The sequence below is a fragment of the Cryptomeria japonica genome, chromosome 6 (genome assembly GCF_030272615.1).
Source record: "Cryptomeria japonica chromosome 6, Sugi_1.0, whole genome shotgun sequence".
Lineage (NCBI taxonomy): Eukaryota > Viridiplantae > Streptophyta > Pinopsida > Cupressales > Cupressaceae > Cryptomeria > Cryptomeria japonica.
In genome coordinates, this window is record NC_081410.1 from 383,486,052 (window position 1) to 383,503,787 (window position 17,736).

The window sequence follows — 17,736 nt, forward strand, 5'->3', positions numbered from 1 at the left end:
CCCTCCCAGGATAGGGCGTGGCACCCTGGTCCCTTCATTTTGCAGTCAAATTTGATAGGTTGCAGACTCAGGACCTCTAGTTTACAGTGTCTCAGTTGCAGCCTCCTGCCTACATAAATAGGATAGTGTTGTGGCACCTTGGTCCGGGTTAGTTTTGTTCAATTTGTAGCGTACACATCTAGAATCCTTTTCCTTTTATGCTTCCAGTATCTCAGCTTCAGATCTGCAAGTTTGCACAATTCCGAGTTCATTTATGCTTCATTCTTTATCTTCTAATCTAGTTGATCATTCAAACCCTAGTTTTTCTCATCATTTGCAACAAGAGGAATAGAAACCCTAAGAGATAATCCTTGGCTCTCTCTTTCCCACAAGAATTATCTAAAGTGATATATCTCCCTTGGCTCTTTTGTATTCCCAATGTGTTGGCAAAAGTAGGATTAGGTTCTAGTCACCTGATCTCGCTTTTCCCGCCACCACAAATATAATATTTAGATGCTAAGTATTAAAAGTTAAAAGAATTTATCTTCCAATTAGATGTGTTTAAATTCATAATCTCCTTAACACTATTTGTTCTAATTGATTTAATGTTTAGTTAAAACATTCTTATTTAAAGAAGTTGAACATTTGTTTGTTTATCATGCAAGTTACTTTTCAAGGAGTTGGATAATTATTCATTTGTCATGCAAGTTATATTTTATTATTTTATTTTATTTTAAGGCAAAGTTGGCAAGCCACCATAATATACTAATAATATAATAAAGATGATTACAAAAACTTGGTTCAAAGAGCATACCGGAGGAAAGAGCCAGTAGATAATTTCATTATTAGTCTTTCCTCTTCAAGAAATAATATTACTTTTCCAAGTAGATAATTTGTTTATTTTTTATCTACAAATGTTCCTTTCAATTATGTGAAATTTATATCTTGATTTCTGAAATTGAAACAATTATTCCTTGCATGTAATAATTTCATCTTCATAGCTGTTTTAGTATAATGTTATTAAAATTTCATAAATTAATAGTTCCTAGTTAGACAACTAAAGAAGAGGAGTTGAAACCAAAAACCTTAGCAGTGTTCGGTATCTATGGTGTCTTTGGATCATGCTTACGGGTAATGTTGCTATGTTGAACTACTGCACTTAATGCCTAATAAAGTTGCAACAACGACGTTTGTGGCATCATCCTTCTACATCGCCGGAGAGAACTAAGGGTCATTTGGAAGTTAAAATCCAAGGGGCGAGTAATCCCCATTGGATCGATAATCTAAAAAGATAAATCTTAAATGAATTTACATCTGCTCAGTTAAACCTTAGAAAACCCCATTAGGGTTTGGTTGTGTGTTATGATTTTGGAAATTTATTTTATCTTGATCCATTCAACGGATGATAACCGATTAAGGGTGATGTATTTAATAGGAAATAGGACTTAGTTGTTTTAGGCCACAAGTAGAAGGCCACCTTGAGCCTTTTTTCTATAAAGCTACCATCGTGGGTAGCAACCACAGAGAAACTGTCTGGGACATTGACCCTAGAAAGGGTTGCGTACCCATCAAACAGTTTACATTAAACCGTAGTTAGAAACCAGAACTACATATTTTATGCCTTGATCTCATGTCGAAATGGGTATGTAGGTAGTCTAGTGACGGAGTTGTCCCTAGTATCAAGCTTTCAGGGATGGGGATCAGGATTTGGTTAAGGGTGAGTTGAATATGGTTTTCGAAGCTCCTTAAGTCCCTCAATTAAAGGGTTCAAATAATGCTAATTGAAAGATTAAACTTAAGTCAATGCATACTCAGAAGGAATCCTAGATGGATTTGCTTGACTTCCTGAGGCTTTAAGATGAATTTTGAGGTGAAACTCAAGCTTGTTATACAATTAATTTCATTTACTCCTAAGGATGGTGACCTTGGTTCACTCCTAGTAGGGGAGTGTAGTCTTTAGAGAGTGACTCAGGACCCGGATGGTCTCAATGAGTCTAAGTCTCTGGTCAGAGCACTTCCTATTCTTATGAATAGATGCCTACCTTGTTTAGGTAGATGCCTATCCCGAATTGGATAGATGAAACCCCTTGTCCCGTATGGACAGATGCCTAACTCTTATGGTTAGATGCCTAACCCGTATGGTTAGATGCCTAGTCCCATATGGCCAGATGCCTAACATGTATGGTTAGATGCCTAACCTGTATGGTTAGATGCCCATCTCGGCTGGATGGATGCCCATCTCGTTTGGATAGTTGTACCTGAGTATGCGATTGAATCGAACACCATTAAATAATTAAAAATAAACAGCTTGAATGAATACCCTAGCATTACCCAAGAAAATGAATAAAATTAAACTCCCTATCTCCCTTTCTCCTCCATCAAATACTCCAAGTATAAGATACCAGTGAAAATTGTGCCTACCTCTCCCTAGGTAAAATTTATATGGCTTAAATAGAGGAAAACCTTCTGAATATGAGCTCAAGCATTCATTTTGGTGGATGAAAACAATTAAATGTTGCCATGTGCAGACATTGTGGTGAGAGTATGGCTTGTTGCAAACTGCTTTGGGGTGGTACACATACCTATTATAAATTTTATCTAACACTCATTTCATGTTTCTTGCATTCTATTAATAACATAATTAGTTTAAATAATAAAAGTAAATGTAATATTTATTTTTCTATTCACAATATTCATTTAAAAATAATAATGAAACAAGAATTTTCATTTAAATGCAATTCATATATATATCATTTAAATAGATTGTCTAATGAATTAAAGATCATATGAAATACACACAAGGATTCTAAATAAGAAGATACTTTGTAATTTATAAATCATCAAATCATGTAGTTTTACTCTAGGATATTGATCCAATAATCATTTATTTTTTCATATCAAACTATGTACATGTGTGTAATTCCATCACACCATCTGCTTTCAAATGATTGGGTAACTTTTGCCTGAACCATATTCTCCCCTTCACACCTATCATTAGCTTTAGGAACTCAATTTTATGTTAGCATATCAATATACAAAAAATCAATATTTATCATCAAATTTATGCATTTTCTAAATAAACATATTGATTAATTGATCCACTATCCAGGTTTTGAATAAATATAAAGTTGGCAGTCAACATGTGTTAACTACCATTCTAATTATGTCACATTGTCTTAACTATTAATAATAATTATGTCTGATAAAATTCAAGGTTTTGACATGAAGTCGAGAAGAAGAAGAAATGGGCCTTGTTTCTATGATATAACAATTTTGTAAACTTTTTTATAGTTTCATAAAATGCAATTGAATTTAGGGCAGTCAGGGTGATATGGTAGGCTTTGTTTATTGATGTTAGCAAACTAGTTCTTCTATGCTTGTGTACTCTATAAATTTCCTATTAATAAAATCAATATTTATTATTGAATAAAAATAATAAATAAATAATTATAATTACAATTTAATATTTCATATTAGGATATTTTATGTCATTTTCCTCTATTGACTTCAAAATTGTATTAAAAATATTCATAATTTCCTTTAATTCCTATATACCCCAAACCCCTGACATTTTAAGTTCCTAATCTGCAACAAACAACAGATAATTCCCAATGACCCCCTAAATCCTACTAGTTCTTAAAAGTACTATTATCCTTGTTAGCATTTTAAAAAGTGATTTAAAACAAAAATTGAAGTGGGAAAGGAAAGTGGGAATTTTTTAGAGGTTTGCATGGTACTAAGAACCTCCTTTTCCTTTGATTCTTACCCTAATTTGTTCCTAAACACCATCAAACTCCTAATGCACTTATTCAACTCTACTTTAGCATGCTTATCTCAAGCAAGATTATCATTGTTATTGGAATTGGGTATGGATGTTCACCAAAGAATAACTGAATGGGTATTTTTGTTAGATGATGTATTTGCAAATGTTCTAGTAGACATGTACAAAATAAGGAAGCATAGTCACAATGTAGGAATGTGTTGACAAAATGCTTTAATGAAATATGGTTTTAGGACACCATAATTACAACACCTACATAAGATGGATTTGTTCAAATTGCTTTGAAATTGTTGGGCAAATACATTTGTTAGTCATAACACCAAGTTTCACAACCTACAATAGTGCCTTATTGACCTACACCGAATTAGAACCTCAAAATTGAGGTCACAATGGATGTAGAAGCATATTCAAAACACATTATTAGGTAGTAGTTATTCAAGAAAATAAGATTGACATATATAAAGCCACCTCCCATGATCTACATTAAAATTAGAGTTTTGAGAGGGATAAACATCCACCAAAAGTTAATTGAAATGGGTTTTTTTCCAAATAATAAAAAATGCACGCCACTCCTAAAACATAAAATACAAATTACCCCTCCATTTCAACTTGTTCATCATCTTACCAAAGATACATTCTCAATTTTAATAACCTTCAAGATGATCATAGAAGACATTGTCCTTACACTAGCTTAACCCAATAACAATTTTGTATTCTCAATCCCATATGACACAACATTAATCTTTTCCAAGTACAATTTCTCTATTCAAATAATGATTAATTAATATTTATTTGATAAGTGTACTATCCTTGATTTTATTTGATAAGTGTACTATCCTTGATTTTAGAGTTAGACAATATTGGTCTTACTGGTGTATGAAAGTAAGTTCTTAGCTAAAAGATACCTTGGTCTTACTTACAACTTGCATATAGATATCAGTTTAGAAAGTATACACACTATATTATTATTTTTTATTATTTTTAAAATGAAATGGAAGGCATCGTATTAGATACTAATACATAATAAATTTAAACCTCTAATATTTTAGTTCTAAAAGTACATGCATATCTCAAACCACATGAAGGCCCCAAAATGAGTGAAATTTTCTCTGTCAATAAAGTTGACAATAATTCACTTTTAAAATATTTTTCTTTAAACTTTTTTACATTTTGCAAAAGATATATATTTGCCTTTTCTAAAAGAAAATCTAACATTACATTGTATTTGTTAACAAATACAAAGATTAATCAACTTGTTGAACGATTTGCAACGTGATAATTCCTACTTATAATAAGACACTCCAAAATGAACCAAAATACAATTTTCATAGAAAGCTCTAATTCAATATTATAATGATTATCTTATTAGATGTGTTTTATCACTTGATACTATAATAACATAGATTGTCAATAGTGTTATATCACTTGATACTATAATAACATAGATGGTCAATATCACTTAATGTTAAGATAATATAGATGGTCATTATTGATTTGTTCTTATCTTTAAATTGTAAACTATAAGTTGTGATTGAAGAAATACCTTCTTTCTTAAGAAATTCAAATATGCTAAAAAAGACTTGAAAAGTGAAAATCCAACAACTGCTTATTCCATCATGAGAAATATTAGATAAAACCCTGCACCATCATTAGTAGGCTCAAGGTCTACTTTGAGCAGTTGTGGCACAGAGGCCAGCCAAGCAAAATAAAGCCTACCAAGGTAGATGGCAATATGGTGGTTGCAAGCATGTTTAATTGCTTTTCTAGAAATAAGGCAAATTTCAAAGATCCCGATTAGAACAATCAATATTGTAATCAATATTGTCAAGCCTAGGGGAGGAGAACCCTATGACAAATACCTAAATTCCTAGATTAGGCTAGGACGAGGAGTCCCCAAATCTGAAATTCTCTCTTAATATATTTGAATAGCAGAGCGCTTAAATGGGAATTCATGAATTCAATCTATGAAAAAGTATCCAAACTGTCTCGAGAGTTGAACAAAAATAACATAATATCGTAGTTTACATTGATTGCGCGGTCCACCGTACACGAGGATCACAAGTGAAATGTGAGGCTACAAAAGGGAGATACAAAAGGATCTCTGTACATGGAGTCTTGTTGGTAGTATAATGCCAATGTAATCTCGTGTTAATTGAATCCAGTCTGGTAGGAGGGGACGGGGGAGATTTACACTAACAACACAAGTTTACAAATAATTGTATATCACAATTATAAAGTCGATAAATGCCTCCTTGCGGAGTTGATCTCTGCAAAAAATATACAATAACCTGAAAAGGCAATGGAGGAGGGGATAACTAAGATGGACCTATACTGAAAGACAAGATGATGGTTAGTGCATTTGCTGTTTTGAGTATAGCATGGTTGGTGAGTAATATAGTTGTACACTATGTAAAGCCTATACAATGGAAAAGTGGCTTATAATCTCACACTGAAATTCTTTATAAAATTGAGAGCCTTGTATAATAACTCAACAAAAAATAATATTTGCTTGAGAATTAAAAGTTTAAGATCTACTGAGGACTAGGCTTGACCAGAGTAAGTTGGAAAAAGAAGTGAAGAGATTGCTATCCACAATGGACTACACATCAAGTGATGAGAAGGAATAGAGTACCAGAGAATTTTGACAGGAGCCATACAGACAAGACATGTGAGCCACAAATTGTTAAGTTCCTGTCCAATGCAATTGAAATAGAAGAAAAAGCCTCAAGTTAGAAGTTAAGAAAATGCATTAAGTTCCTGTCAAAATATAGTTCCAAATTTAGACCAAAAAAAAACCTTAACGTTGCTTTCATTTGGCAAATGAGGAAGGTACTTTCTACCAATGAAGAGAGAGACTGTAGTTATATTTGTCACACAATCTATACCATGGGTTTATCCAGCTTAAAAAGACAGAAAACTTTCAATGCTCAACAAAAAAAAGGTGATTGGTTTGTACTTGGGTTAATACCGCATTGTTAATAATTACCCATGCAACAACGTTCATGCTCCGAAGGTTTGCCGATAAAGGCTTAAAAGCTGAAGGAATGCTAAATATTATAAAATTATGTCTAAACCTTTAAACCATCAACCCATTTCTCAGTTCTTGACAGTTGTACAAAAACATAGATATTGAATTTATGCCACGGCTATAAGGACTCGAATTTTTACACGGATAAGGCATATAAGATTGCATCCATAAGATGTGTTTTGAATTATCTCCCCCAAGAATGGCACATTGGTCAACAATAAGGCAAGAATTTTTGGGGTGTATTTCAACCTGTTTATATTTAGGATTTGAGAAAGACATTGCTTCAACCACATAACCTTAGCTCCACAGCCATTTCTCAGTGACAATTCTTCAAAACATCCAGATTAAATTTATCGTTACTGTGTTTAATTTCCTCCATCACAGCAATGATTCTCAAATGTATGCACATATTTCTATTTTTGTAAAACACCTAAATTGCATTTATTGTAAATATGAAATATTTCAAAATTTTCACCCCAAGAGTTGCACATTTGAGAACAGCTAGACAAGAATTGCATGTCTTTCAACACTAATGCCAGAATTGTTTCAGAAGCACATTTCATCTTATATTTATATTTAAGCATTGAAATAAACATTACTTGCAGTTCCCCAATGCCAATTACAAGGCCTTTATGAAAACCAATACAAAAGTCAACCATTAATCGTCCCAATATGAGCCAAAAGACTCCAAATATTGATAGTAAGTAAAACAGTCTGAAATATATAGTGGTAAATCAGAACATGAATATCTTTCTTATTATTCATTAAAAAATAGCCTCTTAAAAACCATGCATCTTGATTTTATCCTTCTTCACCAAACCAGCCTACAAAACAGTTTAAAGAATAACAATCAGTGAAACGTTCAATAAAACACAACATAAACTTCAATTTTTATTGCAATTGTAAAAACAAGAACCAGAAACACAAAAAATTCAAAACTTACATTGATAAGGAACTGAGATGCATTCTTCCTCTGATCACCTTGAAGCTGGATAACCTACAAAATAGATAGATGTTTCTTAATGAGGAACGCTGCGGATAAAGATTTCAGAGTGCCAGTCTATGACAGAAAAAGCACCATGTCATACCTGCCCCAGCTCTGGATCCTGTACTACAGTACCATTGCAACAGAACTCTTTCTTGAAATCTTTGAGAATTTTATTGTAATTGTATTCCTTTCGAAGTCCTTGAATGGTAGTCAGGCTCTTTCTACCGTTTCGCTGCTGTATGCGAACATGTACATAATCCTTTGTACCCGATCCAACATCGTCTGTTTCTGACTCCTTGAATGGGTCTGAAACAGGTGAGAAGTAATTCAGGAACGTGCAATGATGTGGCAAAAAATATCTTAGCCGCACTATTTACAAACTTTGTAAAATACTAAAAACTTTATTATAAGGAGGAGATAACACAGTAAAACTTGATTTGGCTCCATTATTTATGATGTTACTTGAAAAGTAAAAGGCCATTTATTATTTAAAACTTAAAAGGGAGTTGATTGATGTGTTATTTGAAGAATAACTTTTAAAAAAAGGAGCAGTCATTAAAACAGATCATGATAAAAAAACCGACAGACATAACCCGAAATGGTTGCACCATTATTGAAGAATTTATTACACAAGCTATGAACCAAACCCTGTTCGCCTAGGCATTTGAAACACCCATTGTGTGATCAATTTTAATGATAGCTTTCCATAACTTTAAGATTTAGAAACAAAATTCTTAGCTTGTGCAGATAGTATTCCTCAACATGTGAGTACAGGTTGCATATCATGGGTGAATCTGATTGTATCAGGTGAATGTCTTGGGGTGAATTTCACTGTATCCTCAACAGAAGGGGCCAGGTGGATTCAAATGAAGCCTCAATGGTTGAGGTTCTGTGCAAGTTAATTGAATTGGACTAGACCTCAATGCATGAGGGCAGGTGAATAGATGATAAATTTAATTCCACATTCAAAAGAAGGGTCTCAGTGCAAGTATTGGGTGTAACCTCAATGGATCAGAATTGGTGTAAATCTTAAAAGAGTATTTTTTACACCATAAATTTGACAAGAAATATCCTAGACAATAAAATCTACTCACGCGGGGATGTCCCCCCTCAACCAGGTGGATCACCTTGTCAACCCAGCTGCAATCATACATGGGTTACAGGTGCGATCAATACATGGGTGACAGGTCCTGGGATGAATTCCATTGTGCGTTCAAGAGACGAGGCCAGAAAAATTTGACCACAGCCTCAATGGATGAGACCAAGGGGGCCTCTCAGGGTGAGTATCATAGAATAAATATCCTAGGTCATGTACCCAATTCCACATATATCGTATCATAAGGTCATATGGAATCATATTTGTCTGGACTCTCACTAGATGAGGCCAACCGGATTTGAAAGCACCCTTAACGGATGAGGTCAACTGGATTTGAAAGCATCCTAAACCAAAGAGGGCAAGTGGATTTAAGAGCACCCTGACTGCGCCCTGAATAGGTGAGGCGCCATGGATTTGACCACATCCTCAAAGATAAGGTCAGGAGGACTTGATCGTAAAAGTCGCAGAATAAATATCTTATGTCAAAGAATACAATCCCATGGGGGTCAACCAGTAAACTCCAAAGCAATCATATATGCTTTCCACTGCAAGTATAATTTGACCAAACCCTCAATGGATGGGAACCGATAGATTTGAATGGATTTGGATATACCCTAAATAGACGAGGCCAAATGGAAATCATGGGTAAAATTGACAGAAAATTCAACAAAATAAATATCATAATCACAAGTCTTAAAGTAAATTTGGCCGTACCCTGAACTGATGCAATCTGGTAAATTTGATTCTACTTTGAATAGAAAAGCTCAGATGGAAATATTCGGCAGGATTCGGGCAAATTTGACTTTACCCTAAATGGGAATGCAAGATGCAAAAGTCTCGGATGGACATTTGATTGTATTCTGAATAAATGAGGCCGGTTGGACATGACTGCACGCTCAACAGATAGGTCACGAGGATTAAACCAAACCATGCCTACAATAGAGAGAAGGGCCGATGCAGGTCTTCATTCAAAAATTGACTATACCCTAAACAATTAAGGTCAGGTGGGTTCATTCACTGAACAAGGGCAAACCCAAGTCTTGGATTGTAGATTCATTGGATGCGGTGAGGTGCAGTTCTTGAAAATTACAAATAAACACGCAAATTTTAACCATAAGCCCTCTCACACGTGATCGTGGACTGGTAAAATCTTATGGTGACTAACGCAAATAAATTTTAGAAATCCTTTAAAAGACCCAAAAGTTTCAAAAACAGGGCAGAGAGATGCGTTAAAGCTTACCAAAGGTGGGAATTTGGACGTCTAGATCTGACATGAACTTCCTCTGACACGAACTGTGAACCTCTGCAAACGCTGATTTATGCAACGCTCTCGCAATACAATGAAAAAAACAATGCAAATTTGCGTGTGAGATATTGAGGGCAAGGGAAGACTTATAATACCGAGGAACCGTGATACCCAAGAATGCCAATATGAAATCTAATATCATTTAATTATTATTTATTGTTTAATAATTATGTGGACCACAATTTCCACCCAATAATTCCCTGGTGTAAATCTTAAGCCATTGAATGAGTTAAAGATAGCTTGGCACTTTCAATTGCTTTCTATTTTTGGTACCACTAGGCCAATTGAGAATAACATAATATTTTTTTTAATTTAATTTTGTAATTGTATTGGTGTAAGTGTTTTAATGTATTAATATATTGACAAATGGCATATTCTTATGTTAGATTAGGTTTAGAATCTTATTATATTTATTATTTTTATTATTCAATTATATATTCTTCATTTATACTAATTTTCTAGATATTCATTCTCCACTTCAAACATTTTACCCTTTAGCTAATCAAGGGATAAGATATTCAAATAATAGAAGAAAATAGGAACTCACAAGACTAATCTTTTCAATGATGGAAGATTTTTTTGGAAAACTCCCCATAAAAATTTTATAAGATTAAATTTTAATGGGCTTCTAGAAGTAGTACAAGAAGAAGAAGAAATTTTAGCATCCAGGAGGCTAAAAATAACTAATGGGACTGGCCACTTGATCAAACCAACTTTTGAATCTAGGTAACGTAAGGGTTGGTTTTGTTCTTTAAGATTTGAGTGGGAGTTTTATGTATGGGATTCCCTCTTCTTAGGAGTTAAATTTAATAATGAAGTAAATCGGGAAGTGTTATTAGTAAGTATTTATAAGGGATATAAAATTTAATAATTGATGTTGACTATTATTATGATTAACCCATTCAAAAAAGCTTCATACCCTAATAGACAATTAAATGATCTTATTGAAAATGCTTAGTTTATTGTGTTCAATTGAAGGTTTATTACTACAAGTGTATCTTGACTTGATTGCCAATTTCTTGGTAAAATGTGATGTTGAATAAGAACCTGTAAAAAATTTGTATGGTCATTAGGAAAATTCTTAGGATGGAAATGAATGACATTTATTTTTTAAACTTCCATTTTTCTTATTATTAGGGGAAGCTTTCTCATTCTTCAATTCGTTGGATAGGTTTTTTGTTTGCATTGTGTTGAGACATTTATTATCCTTCATGGCTCTTAGAAGTTGACATCATGTGTACCCTCCCTATGTTGACAATTAAACTATCATGCGTGATAATATAAGGTAGGACTTCCATTTATGGTTGTTGATGATCTTTTCTATAAGGCTTAGTGCAAGTAGATTTTGTGTGTGTTCATTTGGTGGTACTTGGAGTTTGGTTAGGTTCTAAGTATCTATAGAATGTGGTGTGTGGCATGCTCTTGAGGAGGTAGGTATTATGGTGCCCAATGTGTGGCATGCTCTTGAGGAGGTAGGTGTTATGGTGCCCAAATATAAGGCTAGTTATTGGACAATTTGTGCATCTTCAATAGCTATAAAGTTCAAGAAAGAGGTACTAAGGGAAGAGTTATTGGGGATAACGAGTTTATTCATATCAAGGACATTAATTTGGAGGTATTTCATGGAGTAGTTGACTTATCTATCCCTTCTAAGCATGGGAAGTGGATTCTACAACTATTCCTCTTAGAAAAAATTTACAATTTTTCATAGTTGACACCTCATGCCATGGCATGCAATATGGTGGAATAGGGTTGGGTTTAGGGCTTCCTTATAGACTTCTTCAATGATGTTGGAGAATGAGCAAATGTTATTTGATGTGGTTTCTACAAAAGGAAGTCCAAGTGTTAAAGGTGTTCTATGAGGTTGAGATGCAGGTTTATATGGTTAAACTTAGGTAGTTTTGGGGATGTTGTTTTATCACTTCATTTTTGGTTGCTTCTAGAGTATAATATTAGTGGTATAACTTATGAAGTTATTATCTATTATTTTAGATTTTATTCTATTAGACCATTATAGCCTTCTTAGCTATGCTTATGTATTGTTTTCTTCTATATTTCTAGGTAAGGATGCATATATGTTCCCCTACTAAATTATCTTAAAAAACACTTTAACCATTTAGATATTTTTTGTGAGATGTGGGATTTTCTTATTTTAGTCCTAAAGAGTGAAAAATTGACCCTATATTAAATTTTAATCATCAAATTCAAATCCCAACTTTTTTATTACCTTTCATCAATCATTAAAAACTAACCTATCATATGCTTCATGTGACATGCTAACATGTCATGGCAATTGAAGACATTTATTTAGAACTAAAAGACATAGAGAAATAGAATGATGAAATTGGATAATTGATAGAAAAATTATTGTCAAATTCATGGCCATTAAAAGAATAAAATATGCATAATCATATATCATTTATGTTGGGGAAGCCAAGATCACAAAAGTCGCGTCCAAATAATCAAGGGTTAAAACAAAAATGAGCCAAGCAACAATCTACACATTGATTCACATAAAACTAGATAAAGTACATAATGTAACAATTGTATACAAGATGGGTGTGAAGTGAGATGGTGCAAACAAACTATGACTAACCCTCAAATGTGAATGACACGTGTGCACATGTGGAGTGATGAACAAATGTCTCTAACCTCCCATAAGTTGAGGAGAAAAATCTCCAACCTCTAATGAGGTGAGATGTCTAAGTAGTAACCTCGTGTGTGTACACGCGTTAGACAAAAGAGTGTCTAACCTATAAAATGAACAATGGTGTATGTTTCTGGATTCGATTGTGTGAGAATTTTTGCATCAACATTTTGGATCACACTCTGTGATCCATCATCGGGATGATAAAGAGCATAAGGAGAAAAATGGATCACAGAGTGTGATCTGAAATGTTGATGCAAAATTTCTCACGAAATCGAATTTAGAAATGTATACACCATTGATCTAATGGATTGTGGAAATCTATCATTGTTCTATAAAATGAACTTAACCTTTAATGTCAAGGTCAAGCTAGACCTAGCCACTAAGTGTGACTTAAGCCTAGGTGTGGGTTAAGTAAACCCTACACTCCAACACCCCCCCTTAAGTTATACTTAGGGAGTAATAACGCTAAAAATATATAGGGCCCAAGAACAAACCTTGATAAGGTACTTATGTACAAATATCTCATAAAGTGGAGAAAAAGGAGAAAACCTAGCTGGAACAAAAACTCCTCCCCAAAAAGATGATATAAATGCAATAAAATGTACAAGTGAAAGAAGAGAAGTGATAGCAAGAAGGACTCATGTTGATCCACTAATGGCTACTTCTATCAAAAGTACACTAGTGTTCTCCCCAAAGGGGAGAAAGAAGAGAAGGTCATGTGAACCCCCTCCCCCCCCCAAAAAAATGTGAAGTGATGAACTCCATGTGAGGAAATGCTTCCTCTTAAACTTGATATGAGAAGAGAAATCATGTAACCTCCCCTCAAAATTGTGTTGGTAGATGTTGAAGACGATCCATGAATGTTGAACAACATTTCTCCCCTTGGAAAGAAATGACACTACAAATGTGTGCAAGATGACCTCTCATTCTTGACATGAAGATGTAGGAAATACTATGAATGTCTTAATTTTTGCACATGATCTAAGGACTGAAATGATGCCCATGATGGATGTTCCATTATCTCCAAGCCGATGCTATGAGGTGACAAATGATCATCAATATCTACATAATCTATCATGATAGAAGTTGATGCATATGTTACAATGATGAGAATGGTGATTCAACTTCATCAAAGTTGACATAAAAAAGATGACGAATGTCCTCAATAGTGTCATCCAAATCAACAAGGTGTGATTCTACAAAAAGACATGAAATGTCAAGTAGATATGCAACCCAATGAGGTGAATCAAAAAAGACAATAGCAATGTCTTGATGCAAAGAATCTCTAGGAATCGTGGATGAGTCAACATAGGATTCAGATGTAGCAACAAGTGATATGAGAGATAAGACCTCAATGCATATCATGTGACTACAATGTTCATTCTCAAATGTCTTAGTGAGACCATATGATGGTTCTTCAAGTTCTAGAACTAAAGGCTTAGGTAATGAAATACCATGAACAAGAAGAATTTGCAAAAGCTAGTTATTGCAAAAAAAATAACCATTCCCCCTTTACAATTGTGTCAACAAGAAAGAAATGCCTCCCTTTTGTTGGTTATGGAATAAAAGAAAATGCCTCCTTGTGCTAGTGTATGCCAATAAAGGATTACCCCACTTACAAACACTTGATAGTTAACAAAGGTGATAAAACAATACTACAATTAATGTGTTTAAGAAATCAAAGATTGTCACACACCACTAATGATTAGTATGGAGTTGTAGATTTATAACAAATAGTTATCATCATTAAAAAAATTGATATTTTAGAAAAATTAAACTCAACACCATTCAAATGCGTACAATCCTTTACCACCATCATAAAATATTGACAAAAAGAAATGAATTGTTTGTATGAGAGGCCGCCATTAATGACTAAGCAGACAAGTGTTTGACTGGATCAACGAATGCAAATGTGAGGGTCGACGCACCAATGGGTAGATAAGCCCGAGTCAAGTGCTGAATGTTGCAACAACTGTGAAGGTGAAATAGTCTTTAATGCCAAGTCGTGTTGGATGGTGAGTGAAGGAGAAAAATATCCTTGAGACCATTCACAGTAACATTAGCGTGTGGTGAGTCAGGTTCCCTTGAATTGTGCAGGTAATAGCACTGAGGCCAATGTGAGGATGACACCTTCGAAAGGGCACTGAAATGGCATAGAAAATCTATGCGAGGTGCACCAAGACATGCATCTCGCTGGCTGTTGAGGCACTACAAAAAAAACACTGCAAACCCCTACAGTAAAATCATAACAAAACCCTACAAAATAGGCCACAGATTTCCTGCAAAATCTAGAGAGGGCAATAACCCTATGCTAAAAAAGTTTCCATTTTTTTCCTTTAACAAAAATGTGTAGGAAATCACAAAATAAAAAAATTATCCAAAAAATGAGTTTGTTGAAGGGGTTAAATAATGTGAAGGCTCTTGATATCATGTTGGGGAAGCCAAGATTGTGGAGGCACGTCCAAATAATCATTCACAAGATATAAATCAGAAATGAGTCAAATAATAATGAACACATCCATTAACATAAAAGTAAATGCGGTACATCATGCAACACCTATATATATATAAGATGCGTGTGAGGTGAGATGGTGCAAACCAACTCTGACTAACTCTCAAATGTGAATGACATGTGTGCACATGTGGAGTGTGATAGACAAATGTCTCTAATCTTCCATAAGGTGAGGAGAGAATATCTCCAACCTTTAATGAGGTAAGATGTCTAAATGACTAACTTCATGTGTGTATAAGTGGTGAGACAAAGAAGTGTCGCTATAAAGCAAACTTAACCTTTAATGTCAAAGTTAAGTTAGACATAGCCACTAAGTATGACTTAAGCCTAGGTTTGGATTAGGTAAACCCTACACTCTAAAAATTTGTATATCTTTGAATGTCTTATTTGACATTTCCCATCATCATTAATTTGGTTCACTAAAGAATTTGAATTAAGAGAGCCCATTCACCTATTGAGTTGGCAATCTCCTTTATGATATCTTTAGAGACAATTTTGAGTTTTTAGATATCTAATAGGTGAAAGGTGAATAGCTTCTAGGAGATCATTTTATATTAAATCATCCTTGTGCATTTCCTAGATGAATTCCACACATCAGGACCAAGTTCATGAAAATCGGGATCAATTGCATTGGGCACCTCATTAATTTGTACATTTTTCTTTGCCTATTCAAACTTTGAGATAGTCATCAAATTGAAGCAAGTGATTTATGATAGTAGAAAATCATTTTAGAATAGCATCAACATAGTTATCCATCATCAATCCTAGATCAAGTGCACCTATCCCTATTTAATTATTGATTTTATTTCAATTCAATTACCTATCTCAATTCTATTATCTAGATTAATTGCTCTTTGAGTGATTACAATTGTTAAATAGCACAAATATTCATATATAAGTGTGTTTAAATCCCTTACAAGATAATATGCATAGCCAATAAGGTTTTTTTTGTTATTCTCAAAACAAAACAATAATCATAGGCTTGTGTCCCAACACTAATTTAGATCTAATTGAAATGAAAAAATCTAATTGTAAGGGAATACAACACCTTAAGTAGTTATTTGTCATTGTAAAAAAAACATAGCTTAAAGTTTTTCCCTTTGTTTTGGACTCTCTTTAGATAAATTATTCTTTATGCAATGACAAGTGTACAATTGAAATGATTTCTACTAAAAATTGGCATATAGTCCAATCCATACTTACCTCTATTTATTCTCATTGTTAAGAATAAGTTTTGGAACCTTTACTTTCATCCATTTATCACCCCAAGTTATATTTGCAATTTGTTGAAGTGATATGGACCGCTTATGTAATTGTAAAAATAACCTTTTAAATTTTAATTTTTTAATTAGACTCAATAGTTTTCCCTCTGCTTAGTCATTGTGTTTTATCTTAAAGTGCAAAGCATCTTTCTTGCACCCTTATAGTTGTATTTAAGAACTAATCACAATTTATTCTAATGTCTACTGAATCCATGGAATGATCACCTCTTGCACACATAAAAGAGCTTTAGAAGAATGATGTAGTGATATTAGCATTACATCATTAATCTAGGACATATTAGATAATTACTTATCTTTTATTATTACTCATTTTTTTTAACTCAACATTCTTATAGATTTGACACAAGGATGGATTATCTCTATCATGTGTAATATTTCATTTGCATAACCAAGTTTTTATGTAAGTTTAGAAGCAAAGTGAAATATTTTCAAGAAAAAAAATTATAATTTGAATTCACATAAAAAAATTAGATCCAATTTATTTAATTATTTAAAACTTGAGTATTTTATGCAATATCTTTATTAGTTCCAACTCTTATTTCTAAGACATTTATTTATCAATGCTTATTCAATTCATTTATTATAGGATTTATGTAAGAGACTATTTTATTTCCTTCCATTTTTTTTTGGATATGGTTAGAGAAGTGTAAAAGATAAGGGAATGAATCTTATATAGTCGTGATTTCTACATGTATGTATATTATATGATATTTCATTTTTAAAGTTCATTTGATACACTCTAATTTATTATTAGAAATTTATATGATCTTACAATGTTATATGTGTTTCTTAGGTTTCTTATTAGTGATATATCATTTACATATATACATGAATATATAAGAAAATGAAAATAGCATAAAAAAATTATACACATCCATTCCCCCATGCATATATGAGCAAAGTCCAAATGATCTATTAAAATTTATTTAAACTGTAAATATAAATATAATGACATAAGTCTCAATACATATGTCAACTAGGGGTGAGGAAGCCATTCCTTCCTCAATCCTAATAGATTTATCCTTAGTAAGATAATGATTCCTTGTTCTACTCCTAGACTAAGACACTATTGTCATCATCCCTCAAAGTTGGTCAACGTCATCTCAAAAGTTG

At 33.3% G+C, this 17,736-nt stretch overlaps 1 protein-coding gene across 1 annotated transcript; it reads right to left on the reverse strand.

The window, feature by feature from the left end:
• Positions 1–7,329: 7,329 nt before the first annotated feature.
• Positions 7,330–10,335, reverse strand: LOC131067378 (protein translation factor SUI1 homolog 2). Its single transcript, XM_058002358.2, has 4 exons — positions 10,113–10,335; positions 7,877–8,082; positions 7,732–7,785; positions 7,330–7,612 (listed from the first exon to the last, which is right to left on the reverse strand). Exons 1-4 carry the CDS (start codon positions 10,318–10,320, stop codon positions 7,568–7,570), a joined length of 513 nt encoding a protein of 170 aa, XP_057858341.1. The 5' UTR covers positions 10,321–10,335; the 3' UTR covers positions 7,330–7,567.
• Between the last annotated feature and the right edge of the window lie 7,401 nt (positions 10,336–17,736).

Excerpts from the sequence above, each read along its gene's own strand:
- LOC131067378 (XM_058002358.2), bottom strand. The coding sequence starts at position 10,320 with ATGATATTAGATTTCATATTGGCATTCTTGGGTATCACGGTTCCTCGG. Across the intron at positions 7,786-7,876 it reads AGGATCCAGAGCTGGGGCAG|GTTATCCAGCTTCAAGGTGA; the intron begins GTATGACATGGT and ends TCTATTTTGTAG. Across the intron at positions 7,613-7,731 it reads CATCTCAGTTCCTTATCAAT|GCTGGTTTGGTGAAGAAGGA; the intron begins GTAAGTTTTGAA and ends ACTGTTTTGTAG.